Source organism: Zootermopsis nevadensis, unplaced genomic scaffold (genome assembly GCF_977971745.1).
Source record: "Zootermopsis nevadensis isolate Lab colony 2312 unplaced genomic scaffold, Znev_1.0 Znev_ptg000001l, whole genome shotgun sequence".
NCBI lineage: Eukaryota > Metazoa > Arthropoda > Insecta > Blattodea > Termopsidae > Zootermopsis > Zootermopsis nevadensis.
The window spans coordinates 4,640,525-4,655,173 of record NW_028259133.1 but is presented as its reverse complement, the minus strand read 5'-3'; the positions used below and the strand labels follow the sequence as shown (position 1 = coordinate 4,655,173).

General features: G+C 38.3%; 1 protein-coding gene and 1 long non-coding RNA gene across 2 annotated transcripts; one reads left to right on the top strand and one right to left on the bottom strand.

Annotated features, from left to right (window-relative positions):
• Positions 1-427: 427 nt before the first annotated feature.
• LOC110836769 (uncharacterized) lies at positions 428-9,703 on the top strand. Its single transcript, XR_002545446.2, has 3 exons — positions 428-819; positions 8,937-9,095; positions 9,244-9,703. It is a non-coding gene; the product is annotated as an uncharacterized LOC110836769 (long non-coding RNA).
• On the bottom strand, positions 2,947-13,010 carry LOC110836767 (protein Cryzl2). Its single transcript, XM_022078338.2, has 6 exons — positions 12,571-13,010; positions 11,264-11,494; positions 8,902-9,093; positions 6,834-7,015; positions 5,097-5,243; positions 2,947-3,840 (listed from the first exon to the last, which is right to left on the bottom strand). The coding sequence occupies exons 1-6, from the start codon at positions 12,769-12,771 to the stop codon at positions 3,681-3,683; spliced, it is 1,113 nt and encodes a 370-aa protein (XP_021934030.1). The 5' UTR covers positions 12,772-13,010; the 3' UTR covers positions 2,947-3,680.
• Positions 13,011-14,649: the final 1,639 nt, after the last annotated feature.

Below are 14,649 nucleotides of genomic sequence, written 5' to 3'. Positions count from 1 at the left end.
TTACGTGTTCACAGATTTGCTTACTTCGATCGGAAATAATTTTCTGTCCACACAGTACATTCAGCCAAGTTCGTTTGCGACCGACACGCCTCGTTAACAGAGAGAGAAACTTGAAGTATTTTTTTGTTTGCGCAGACGACAAATTTCTAACTGTAACCTACTCACAGGCAAAGTTTAAAGTTTACGACGCTTTTCAGTATCTTGGACTATACAGAATGCCCGCAACAGGATGTCCATACCTTAACTACGTGCTCTTGGGATCATTATGAGTCGAAAAAGTTCGTATAAACGTGGCTCCATTTCGCAACGGTTTGTTAAGAAAATGCTCCGCATTCACTATGCATTGACTGTGTTTGCGAAATTAATTCACTAGGCTGCGCACATGGCGCACGTAGGGAAGTCACAGGGCAGTCAGTGCTTGACATCTAAGCGCTACGTGCGTTTCCTACAGGAGAGCTGTCATTGATGTTATAAGATGTTCCTCTGCTAACCACGCAAGATAATGCACTTCCTCATCTTGGTAGGCAGGTGACTGCATTTCTGAATCGACACCGTTGGAATGGCAGAGGTGGTCCAGTTGCTAGGGCAAAGAGATTATCAGATCGATCGTCTTTGGACTACTTTCTCTGGGGTCGCATAGAATCCCTGGTGTATGCCATCAAGTCAAACAGAGGGCTGAGACGCTGAATCGAATAATGGACACCGATACCAACATCAAAAATGATCATGACAATATGTGGAGGGCTGTTACTTCAGTTACACGAAGGGCTCTACTGTGCATCGACAATCAGGATGGCCATTGCGAGTCACGTAAATAACGTGAGTAATCGAAAATTCAATTTAGTGTAATCTAAACTTGATAATAACAACAATGTAACCTAAAATTAAATGGAAATAATGTAAAAGTTATAAATGCAATAAAATGCACATTCTCGTTTTCTTGACAAACCGTTGTAGATGGAACCATATTTATTTGAAGTTTTCGACTCAAAATTATCCCAAGAGCACGTAGTTAAACTAATGACACCCTGTTTCGCGTCGAATGAAAGGATGATAATGAATAGGAAAGGATATCGAAGAACGTGGTCGTGACCTAATTTAAGCTACTATCCTGGCATTTGCCTGAAGGGACTGACAAATACCACGAAAAACCTCAGTACGGAACCTCCCGAATACGAAGCAGGCCTGCTTGTTACCCACTCGACCACGACATTCGGTCTCAAGACAAATCAGCAAGAAATTTAAATGTATGTTGTTGGAAATGTTTTTGTTAATTTCCAAGTTCAATTTTGTGAATACTGATTGAGAATGACAATGGTTCGTGTCCCCCTGACAGAAATGCACTCAGGATCCCACGAAAAGCAGCAAGTTAAGGTCAACAGACCTTCCGATAGAGGCCAACTGTTACGTATAAGTGCGCTGTAACACGTAAAATTGTCCTATGCTTAATTAAGTTCCGCGCGATCAAAATATATCGATATTAACGCTCCGGCCGCTTTACCGCCAAGGGAAGGTCTACAATAAAATTCCAGGTGGGAAGAAAAATTCCTATCCCTACTGGAAATAGAATCCAGCTACACATGAGAGATATTCTGCTGTGTGGCATAATTCAGGTGCATTACTCATTTCTCCCAGTAGAGGCAGCAAAATTGCCTTCAATTTATTTCTAACATCAATTATCCATCAGAATGAAACATCTTCTGCTGCATAATAATGTATACCTGACACAACACCAGACTGTTTTAAGCCTAAATAAAAAGATAATGGATCCGCCTTTAATTCAGCTGTTGTCTAGTGTGTATCCGATAACATACAGCTTTTACAATTGCCAGCATACCATCCAGACAGGAGTGGGCCTGCTAAAGGCCTACGTAGACAAAGGGTCATCATGTAAAGTGATGTGCCATGTTGATAAATTTAGCGAGTAATGTGTAAGAAAGGCCTTATTTCAATCTGTCAGTCTAGATTTCCCTCCAGATCAGTAATTCAAACTGCCCAGCTGGAATATTTTTTTAAAATATGCATGAAAATTTTGATCCTTTTGCCATGGTATAGAGTCACAAAGGTGGTCAGTAGAGCCCTTATGGAAAAGTTTCGAGAGGACACATCTTTGTCAGCTGTCATAACAAGGCAGTGTTAAAATGGCTGCCTCACACAGTCTATAAAAAGATAGGTTATGTCAGGTATTTAGTGCAGTTGGACTTGTATGAATGGGTGGTCCAAACTAATAAATGAAGAGATTTCTGACCCATCTAATGGACGTAGAGGAATAGGTACCTCTGCCACTATCCACAGCCTCCCCTCCCTCCACACACGGAGCATTACCAATCAGTTTCGTAATCCTCAATCTGATTCATCTGGTTCATCCCTATCAAGCTGTGGCAAGTTGGATTTGGGTTCTCTGAGGATAGGCAATAACCGCAAAGGGGCTACCCCCACAGCTGTTAAACAAGGTCTGGAGCCCCAAAACAAGCCATTAAGTAGTACAGCAAAACAAACAGAAGACATGGTTTATTCACCATTCAGTCACCTGATACGGCCTGTAACCCGAGAGTCTTTCATCAAATCAAACTGTTAAAATGAACAGGTAGAGAGATTTATTGACCTATTCAAGGAATCATGCTACGAGAATGTGTTTAAACAATGTAAAAGAAGCCATCTCGTTACATGCCAATGTTAGCACTTAGGGGAGGTGAGGTATAGCTCATATCCATTCCTAACCTCAGCACTAGAAGGGGGAGAGTGGTGAACAGCATGCCCCAGCAATGCCTTACCCCTGGGAAAGGATCACGGTACCCATTGGACAGGAGTCTGGTCTGGATGCAGAGGCTGGAATAAAATCCTCTGCCTCTGTTGGGGATTGAACCCCATTCGCCCGGCCGAAGCCAGTCACTATATTGACTGAGCTATCTGGCTCACATTTAAACAATGAACATTTTGTAAAAATAAATTAGAAACATCTGTAACTCTTTTATGCCCTGTTTCACAGTACACTGTCATAAAACAGGTCTGAGATGCATACGAGAAAAATAATCACATTTCTTTTAACATACGCTAGACCTATTTCAAGTCTATAATTACATCTCCATCTATTACTACATGCCTATCACAGAAATTCTATTTACAAAATCATGTAAACACAGTATACAAATACATATTAAAAAAATTGATCTTCTTCAAATCTTAATACTTTGCATACGGTGTAGTGTATTAGAATATAAAATAAGTAAACAAACAACTATTAACACTATAAAAAGACACTATTGCCATATGCATTTCAACCTCAAGAGGTCATCATCAGTGGCATCAGGGAAATTAATTCATCTAATCAAATGGTTTAAACTGGATTTAGAAATAATCTGGAGTTCATAGGTACGGACACCGCAACTACAGCTCGCCGAGACCAGCTACGGCCACCGAACCACTGGATCAATAGCTAAGTGCAGAGTTCAACTCCTGTGAATAACAACATCTAGTGCAGTATCGCTTGACATACTTTTGTGAAACACCTTATTTATTTCTAAATCCAGTTTAAACCATTTGATTAGATGAATTAATTTCCCTGATGCCACTGATGATGACCTCTTGAGGTTGAAATGTGTATGGCAATAGTGTCTTTTTATAGTGTTAATATTTGTTTGTTTACTTATTTTATATTCTTCAAATCTGTTATAACTGTATTAATCATGATCTTCCATTGTGATTATTACTTTCCCAGTAGATTTCTTGTCCAAAACAAACTGCATAGCTTCATTTACTTTCTTCAGGGAAAACGTCTTTGTAATTACTGGACTTACAAGCCTCTGATCTGCCATGTCAATTGCATCTTGAACAATCTGCCTGTAATAGCAACATAACAACACATAAAACCAGGGAATAATTTAGTCCTACATGATTACCTTTATTAATGTCAATGATGCCATTTATTTTCAGACAACAGACTATATTAATTCCCAGACTACATTAATTCCCCATACACATATCACAGCAGAACATAGTAAAATCAGTAACTCGAACATAGTCTAAAAAAGGGCATATAAATCAGCTGGTGTGACTGAGATGGGATACAGCCAATTTAAATAGTGATAACAGATAAAGCTGTCACCCTTGATGGACTATTGGTTAATATGCTTGCAGCTGGACCCGAGGTTTGCGGGTTCAAGCCCAGCCGAGATCGATGGATTTTTTAATTGTGATAAAAAACCATAACACAACTTCCTTCGGAGGGAAAGTAAAGTCGGCGGTCCCATGTCGTAGATTTATGGAATGTAAAAGAACCTTAAGGGCATGAACGAGACGTTTCGGTTCACTACTAGATGGCTCTAACAGACATATCAGGATTGAGTAGAAATTGTACAGAGGCAGTGGGCTTGTCACTCACTAATAAATGCACACTTCAAAAACAAAGAAACCTCCCACACGGGAGGAGGCCAAGGCTCGACTTTGGGCTGTTGCGCCATAGAAAGAAATAACGGACAAACCTGAAGTAATATTAGGTGCATGATTCATATGCTTCTCCTTGGCATTGCTATATGATAAAATAATCAGTACTATGATGGGAGGAAACAGAAACATGATGATTTTGGTTTGGGAAAGAAATCTCTTAGAATGTCTGCTTTGAAGAATTAAATGGAGACAGAAGGATAATATTAAAATGGGCCTTACAAAAACTGACTGTCATGTGGACAGGATGAAGATGTCTCAGATTTATGTAATGCCTTTTGTTTTTGGAGCCCCGCATCATGAAAAACTATGCTGTTGTGGTTATCTAATTTGAAGTAGTACCCATTTATTTGCCTGGGCAAACAGAGGCACATCAGCCTCAAACCATGGACATCTAAAATAACACAAAAGGCAAAGAGGCAGTCACCTTGACACTGGTTACCTCAAAATTGGCAATTTTATTATCACAACAGTATAAATTCTGGTGTGGTAGATTTAAATATTAACCCCCATACTCATGACATGAATACACATCAGCAATCCACCATAGCTAGAACTCAGCTCCACATAAAAGGTTCAAAAAACAATATGAACGAAAAAGTGTTTTGTATACACCGCACCTAAATTATTCTTTTATTATATCATTAAGTCACCTGTAAATGTGAGGACTGGTTCTTCGATAGTTCCGAAGAGACACACCGATAAGACTAAAAGACATGGGCAACAATTCACCAGTTTTAATCTCAGGAACTAGCCTTGATGCAGAACCCGCTACTATCACAACACCTTCAGCAGCGACACTGGAAACACAATGAGCAGATTATCTTCAAGTTCATATGTTGAATAAAAACTAAATAAACAACAGTTTGTGATAAAAGATACAAAATATGTGACAAATATAGCATCTGTATGAAATTAAGACAATTCTTAATTAATTTATGGTAAAAAGTAGAAATGGTCAAGGCCAAGACCCACACTGGGTTGTAGAGCCAAGGAAAAAGAATTAAAGATATCTGTTAACATCGACCAGACTACACAGCGCAACAATCCAGAAGACAAAAATCTTCATACTCACCGCTATGAAAACCTCAGGTCATACAAGAAGAATTGTTCCCTGCTTCACACTTAAAAAATGAGATATATAAAATTGGGGAGAAATCCAAAACTGGAAGAAATTAAAACTCTAACAGAGTATAATTATCACTTACTTTTATGTATCATCATTAACAGTATTAAAGTTATGATTAAAACATAATTCAATCATATAATGCTTTTCAGCGGAATTGGTAGCTGAAGCGTGCACCAATCACATGTGCTGTGCCATGGTAGGAAGTAGTGGAGGGAGGTGGAGGGGTGAGATAGTGAGGATACAACATATAGTGGTGCCAGATGTAGCATCGCGGAACATTGGATTCCACAACACTACGCAAAGAACATGTAAGAATTGGCAACAATGCAGTGCAGCTGCTGATGCTTCTACCATGGGATTTCTGAACAAACTGAGGTCTCTCTGCTTGCCAACAGACCTTCTTTGCAATGAATGGTCACTCACAAAGAGAAGAACTCTACTCAGCCGCCAATTCCGCTGACAAATACTATAGTTGGTTATAAGAGCAATGAAAATTCTAATGCAATGGCATTGAACTGTTAAATACATACGAGGGTGAGTCAAAAATTATCCGCACTCCAGTTATATTAAAACTTTGTGGTCTGAGGGTGTGCCTGGTGCCGATATTTATCAAAGACTTTGTGCACAGTACGGAGAAAGTGTTTTGTCACGAAGAAGTGTGTATGAATGGATAGAAAAGTTCAAGGAAAAGTCGCACAAGTGTCAGCCATGAAGAAGGAGCCGGACGCTCGTCCACGTCTGATGACAACATAGAGCGTGCACGTGAAATGATTCTGTCAAACAGACGAGTGACAGTGGATTATTTGGCAAATCATTTGCAAATCAGCCATGGTTTCGAAAAATTTGTGCGAGATGGGTACCGAAACAACTCACGGAAGATTCACCTCTGATGAAGAAGTGAAGACAGCGGTGCATTTGTGGCTCGCAGCTCAGCCTAAAACATTTTTTAATAAGGGAATACGAAAGCTTGTTGACAGATGGACAAAGTATATTGAAAAGCAAGGAGATTATGTCAAAAAATGATGTATTTGTCTTTTCTAAAAGTTGATTAAAATAAATTCTACAGTCAGAGAGCGGATAATTTTTGACTCACCCTCGTATTTTATGACAGATTCATTCTCTGCTTCCCACTGCAGAATTGTAGAGCAAACGTATACAATTATGGTATTTCGGTATTTGTGAATTTCAACAAGCATCCCAAGTCCTTTCATATCCATTTTATAAATGATATTGCCATAAGACAATTTAACAAAACACTCACCATTTTAGAACACTATGAAAAATTTCACTTCCCACAGATTCAAATATGAGTCTGACTCCTTTTCCGTCTGTTACTTCTGCACACTTCTTATGAATTTCCTTGGGAACATTTGTCAGAGCAGCCCAAGCACCTCTTTCTCTAAGCAAAGCTGCTTTATCTTCTGTGTCGCACACTGCAATTACCTGTATAATAAGAACATAAAACCTATATCAAGAGTAACCAAAGCATTGCATATAGGACACTGCACCAGTAAACGCTGCAGACAATTCAATGTGGGATAAAAGGGCTATTGTCAATGAATGAATAGTTGGTAGATTATTATGGCTGTAAAGTTCCAAGATCTAAAAGTGTGATTTTTATTTGTGGGAAAATTATAAACAGAAAATGTACAAAAATCATCCACACACTCTGGAGGCTTTACAGACCAAATTATGAAATGTTACTCTAGAAATCATACAAAGTGTATTGCCCAACATATGTTACAAAATTTGTTACACTGGTGTGAGTGCTGAATGTTGGACAACATTTTCAGTAATTAATGTAATCAGGCATGTAAAATAGATTTATTGAAAATATTTTTCAAGTGTGGACAGAACCTCCAGTCAGATACAGTGGCAGTATGTTATCATCTTAGCTGGAAGAAGTTGCCAACTGCCTTGCATCTTTAAGAAGCGGCAGCAGTAAAGCCTAAAATGAAGAAATTAACCTCTCTGTATAGTGATCAATTACACAATATTAGAGAATGATTTATTGGAAAGGCAATGGAAGGAAGTGGTCATAGCCTAATTTGAGGTAATATCTCAACATTTGCCTGGAGAAACTGAAGAAAATCACAGAAAACCCCAGTCTCTAGGCTGAAATTTGAACTTTGGTGCTCCATAAAACAAAGAAGTTGTGTTAACTATATTCAGCCCCAACTTTCAATAAATACTCAACATAATGAATGTATTGACAATTAAGTAATCTCAAAATAAAAATAAACATTAACAATAACGTACAACTGTTGCCATAAAGCGACTGATTATGGGATGTACGACCAAGGTTCTATTCCTGGTTGGTTCATACACCTGCTGCAGCAATAAGCACATATCACACTGCAGCTACATGGGGTGATGGACTCTGATGGGTTTCACACCCTCAATGACAAAAACACAGATGACAGAACACTTCCTCGTTCATGCATGCTTCTAAGATAACAGCCATATTTGCACTGCTCTGATGCCAGACAGACCATGAACAAAACGTGCCTCTATCCCTTGCTGATGACTTACTAAGCCTACAGCTGCACACGGTAGGTTCCTAACCACTTTTTCACTTTTAAGGTTTTCATTTCACTCGTCCTCGTATGTCGTGATATGGGAGTGCCATAGTTTTGATAGATTTCTCATGCTTATGATTTAAATGAGTGTCAAATCTATTCTTTTCTGTAGCTTCGGTCGAGTCTGAAGCACCTTGTGGCATTTTGTAAGATGCTAGTTCCTTTACACATAAGTGGTGTTAGCCCCAGGCTGGAAGACCACCTATTCTATGTAATAGAAACTATTTATTCAAAAAATTCACTGTCAGTATAATGACTGGCTACGGACTGGACGACCGGGGTTCAATCCTGACGGGGGCAGAGGATTTTTCCTCTAGACTCTGTGTCCAGACTGGCTGTGGGGCCCACCCAGCTTCCTATCCAATGGGTACCGGGATCCTTTCCCGGGGGTAAAGCGTGGATGGGGCGTGATGCTGACCACTCACCCTCATCTAGTGCTGAGGTCAAGAATGAGTAGGAGCTATACCTCCAGTCCCCCCAAACGACCTACATGGCGTGTAGCGGGACATCTTTATTTTACTTTACTCTCACTCTTTTTTATTTATATATATATATATGTGTGTGTGTGTATATATATATATATACACACATATATATACCCTCCATATATAAAGGCCATCTCCTGCATTCACAACCTGAGGAGAGGCCATTCCATGTTGATAGGAAAAGTAGAATGAATTTCATATTTTACTCTACAATTACAAATCAAGAACCTGACACAAATAATTTATTATCTGCATTCATTTTCACCTTTGATCTATATACATTGGCTGCAATATCAACAGCTGCAAGACCCAAGCCACCAGCTGCTGCTGTGATCAAGACAGTATCAGTTTCCTTCAATTTTCCACGTCGAACAAGGCCAATAAGAGCTGTTGAATATGAATCTGCCAATGCAACAGCAGTTTCAAAACTCACTGCAGACGGCAGCTGCCACACATCCTGTAAGTATTTCAATAACAGTTTAACACAAGTTGCCAGACAAACATAAGTTTACAAGATTTTACTACAACTGACTTTTGTGAAGAGTGGTCAGTTAAGCATAGAATTATTAAGACCAAGTATCATTATAAGCTTTAATCTTTCTTTCAGTTTCTGAATGGACAAAGCAGTAAGGTTATTTCTAAGCATCTGGGCGATTGCTAAACCTGTAAGCAGCAAGGTCCTACCATCATGCCAACCGCCCAAGATTCTAACTACTGGCAAAACCAACAGGGCCTACAATCTAAATGAATTAGAAATAAAACTTAACTTCACTCTCCAATGTTCTGCACACATTCCTGGTACGACCATATAAAGGTTACATCCACAAATTGACATACTATTGGGAAATAACTTTTCACTGGCACCCACCACATGCCATGGGATATCATGTATTAAACACAAACTGTGCAAATTTCAGTAGCTGCAGAAGATATGGTTTATTCACCCACCTGACGTGGCTTGTAACACGAGTCTTTCATCAACTTCAGTCGGCACAAAAGCTTCACTTTATATATCTGTGTATGTACTTCAGTATGTAAATAAAACCAAGCCTCATCAGAAAATAAAATCAGCTGAACATTGATTTGACCATCATGACATGAATAGACTGAAAATGAAATTACAAAACTGTGTCCTGCTAGTGGGATCACATAGTTGCAATTCATGCACTAGTAGTACTGTCTTAGAAGCTTTCAGATTTGGGAGTTTTATGGTTCCTGGTTTGTGACACCATGCTGTCTTGAAGGTGGTTACCAATGTTTCGGAGGAATATACCACCTCCACCTTTAGGATGAAGGAAGTCAGAAGTGATCCGTTCCTCCAAAATGTCAGTAATGACCTACAAGACAACACTGCGTCACAACCCATAAATAAATAAATAAATCCATGGCGTAACAGCCCTCTGAGAGCCAAAGCCGACTACCTTGACTTCTGGTCTCACGTTCACATGCCTAAGCAGAGGTAAACGATCATCCAATCAGATATAGGGTGACGTGTGGTCAGCACAATGAACCCCCCGCCATTGCTAGTTTTCCTGACCGGATTATGTTACCTATTGTAGCTCCCCAATTTCCTCACGATGCTGGGTTGGCACCGGTCCCATACACTGGTCGAAAGCTCATGAGAAAATTTCTTCTCCCCCGAGACTCGAACCAGCACGCATTCCGTATCGCTGGTCTGAAGCATGATGCCTCAGACTGCGCCGCTACAATTTCCATCTTTACTTTTATGATAGTGTAAATCTCAATTTTGTGTCAGTTCATGTTGACAATTTTGAAGCTTTGGCCCTCATACAAAGCTTCTAAGGGACTTACAAGGAGTACGTCCAAGTCTAGCACCAATTTCTCTTCAGTGAGCATACAACAATTTGATTAAATTTTTTATTCAGCAATGATCCTATATGTTTTAATTTATTTGAAATTCTATTAATAGTTCCAGTGGCCATTTTCCAGGATTCCCCACCAAAATTCTGTATACAATTATTGGCCCCATGCATGCTACATGTCCAGCCCACCAGAGCCACCTGCATTTTGCTATCCTCACTATGCCAGGTGACCTGTACAATTCACGCAGCTCCTACTACTCCATATGAACATGAGTTACATAACTCTCATAAGAGCATATCATTATGTTTTATACATGCCCCATATGAATTCTGCAGCTTGTAGAGAACAAAAGTTATAATTATTTTTAGTGGAGGCAGTGTGCCAAAAAAGTTTAATTTTCTATGATTCTTACACCCCTGGACCACAAAAAATGCAAGTCGTAAGATTCAGAAATTTTGCATCTACAAGCTCACAACCTTTCATTAAAACTTGGTTATGTTAAAAGTGCACTTGTCTGTGATAAGACATGGAATGACTCTGGTACAGAATCTTCATGGGTAAAGGAAGACTGAGAGGAAGAAATTACGATGAACTTCAGGCAGGTAGGTGATACTGTAGTAGTGTGGAACCTTCAGGTTCTGATATCAGAAAGTTAGTTTGACATAACTTAAAGAAATGTAACTTCCCCACATTTCACTGAATCCGAGTTTTATTTACATGGCCTACTCACTCTAACCTGTTAAATGAAAAGTCACCATATTATAAAAATATACATTACATGCAAAAAATACCAATATACATACCAATGAAGACAGAACACACTCTTCTGCAAACCCAGAAAAGAGATCTTTGTTAAGACCAACTATTTTATCTCCAACTTTAAGTCCTTCAGCAGCTTTTGAACCAACTTCCAAAATTTCACCACTCACTTCATAGCCAGGAATAAAAGGAAGTTTTGGAGCAATTTCATATAACCCATGACATATCATAATGTCCGAAGCATTAACACTGCAACATTTTACTTTGATACGAACCTGAAACAAATAGTACTAATAAAATACTGCTTTTTATGAAACTTACCAAACTGTAAATGCTGAAATAAAATCTGAGGTTTTCACACTGGTAAAACTTTGAATTGTGGTTTTCTGGGTTACAATATTATGTATGTCTTGCAGGAAATTGCTAGTGTTTTGGAGGAACCTTCATGTTCAAGGCACAAATGAAAGTAGGTGATAGAATCCTCTGGAATATTGGTAATCACTTGCAGGTGCCATAAACCCAGACGATGACAATAAAAATGTACTACTGGTACTTAGAATCATTTAAGTGCAAAGCATGGCATATTCAAATAAATGTAATCATCTAGTTGACCAACAGACACAGAATATATTCGAAAACCTAAATTTTATGTCATGCACATTTATTTTAATGTTTATCTCACTAAACATTCATCATACATAGACACATCACAAATATAATTTTCAAGATAAACATTTTATGTCACAAACATCTACTACACTTGCTGAAAATAAAGCATTTACTTATGACTAACAGAAACACAAGTACCTACTTATAGTGATGTACAGATGCAGTGGTATAAACAGTAACATAACCTAATCAATTTGAGGTACTCATGGCAATGAAGACATTGATGCTGCTCTCTTGGATTGTAATGTGAAGTGGAGTTGTAGGTAGATATCAGCATTTCTTGAGAGAAACATACCATCTTCATCTTTTCCACATGGCAATATAAACCATAAGGCCAACAACAACTTAAGCCCCGAAAATGTAAACAGTATCGTTTTTCAAAATTATGGTATATATATCTGCAAGTCCACATGGAGTTTCAGCCCCAATGACCAACAAGAAATCTATGAAGTAGTAACATACTCAAGAACCGGTAAAACCAATGAAACGAAATCCAAACGCATGATGGGGGGTCTTAAAATTGAGCGCAAGAAGATAAATTGGCAACATCTGTCAATATAAGAATTGTCCAAAAACATGCAATTCAAATTCCAGGGCAGAATTAGCTTCCTGTCCCCCACAGGATAAAAATAAAATTCTAATACACCTAACTGAATATAAAAATGTTCCCCAACATACTCACTTCATCCTTCTGAAGCTTCTTCTGTTTCTGGTCGTCTAATACTAAATGTTTTTTTAATTCTTGAAGAACAGCGGCCTGATATGTGCTCTTAAACATACGTCCTGTTTTTGAACTGACTGTGTATAGGCCTAATGGTTGCTTGCATCTCTTAGAAGTAAGAAATAGTGTGGAAAATATTCTTCCTAAAGCCCCTGCCATCATGTAAAAACAGCCAACATGCAAGAACACCGGTACACATGTATCATACGACTATCTCTGCATGTTTACCAGGTTCTATGTAATATTTGTGCTTGTAACCTCGGAAACAAACAACGAATCACTTATTAAATCTATGAATCTGCCATCAGGTGCACCATGTCTGGTACTATGTACGACCGATGTTAACATCCATTCTTATGCACTCATACTGTTTACACCCATAGGTTGGCAAACGTAAAAACTATTTCGAAAGTATCGTTAATATTAATAATTGGTTACTTGGCAGTGCTGCAACACTGAACCAAGTACCTAAGTGACAATTATAAACGGGGGTTCTATGCGTAGATGTATAAAAGTTTATTTTTCAGTTTCGATGACAAGATTTTATTTTAAAAGGTTTCTAGTACCTCGTTGATATCTGCATTCCTTTCCGGCAGATGGTACTATAACTGACGTCTCCAGCGTTGCAATATTGACTATGGCAATATCCTATTATGTATCCAAAAGAGTTCAACATTAACAAGACTCTGAAATAGTAAATCCAGTTCCAGATTTATAGAGTACGTATTATTTTATTAGTTATTTAACTGAAGTTTAGACACATTTTACTTTTGGTTTTCGGCTACGAGTGCTATGTTTGTTTTAAATGGCATGACATCGAAGAAACCCTTTCGTTCAAATAAAATGTGGCAAGCTTTGTAGTAATTTGTCAGCTGTTGAAAGCACGCGTGATGTTTGTGAGTGAATAGGTTATTTGAGGACACGGACTTCTACAGTTCACCAGAAAACTGAATAAAACACACAGGTATTTGCACGTTCTGTGTTGATTTTACAACTGCATTTATCAAAAATAAAGTTGCACAATAGAGTTGAACTGAACGTCTGATATAGGTAACATATTGTTACAAGAGGCTTGTGTATGATATATTTATCTTCCTTTCCTTGTTATTGCACGCAGCGTTTTTTATAACATCGCAAAGTTTAAGGATGTGGTAATTAGTGCCCCAAGAAACGTGTGTGTACTTACGTAATCTTAACAGTTATCCTGTTACGATGAGTGGCATGTTAGATAAAACCACTCCGTTTTCCAGCCATTGAGAATTACTTAGCACTTTTTAGTCGCACACGTGTCCCTTGACAGTTGTTTAGTTATTTAATGAATTTGTTAATTCAATATGACCTTAAGAATTAAACAGTTGTAATGACTTAGTGATATTTTATTCGTTTATACTCATTAGTTTTTGCAGACGTGAGAAGTGTGAATATTCCCGCGTTTTAAGGACATCAACAAATGCATTTAAACAAGTAAATATTTAAACGTTCATTCCGTATCTTCACACAGATTCATGAGTAACGCATCTTCCAAAATCAGAGTGCACTGCATCAAATAAGGTCCTTCAATATGGGGAAAATGTGGATTGTAGTATTTCGGATTGTGATGCTGTGTACTCTTGTAGGTAGTACCTGATGTTCTGCATTTTTTGGATACTGAGGAAGAATTTAAATTTATGGGACAGCAGATGAGGTATTTATAGGCTTCAAGAATACCCAAATTTTGTTTAGGAGAGAGTAATTGTAGAATGTTCTCATTGAAATCAATGTAGTCATGCATCTAGCTAACTCCATTGAGCCAATTTGTTCATGAGAAGCAACTAGTTGCTCAGCTATCACAAAATTTCCTGTTCTTTTTCAGTCATAGGTTAATTACCATATTCACAAGATTCTGCCAGTGGTCCCCATTTATAGCCTGATGAGTCCAGTCCAAACCATTCTACCCAACTTCTTTAAAAAAAAACCCTCAATATTATTCCTCCATTTATGCCTACGTCTTTCAGGCAATCTCATGTTACCTGACAGGAACTTTGTGTGCATTTCTTATCT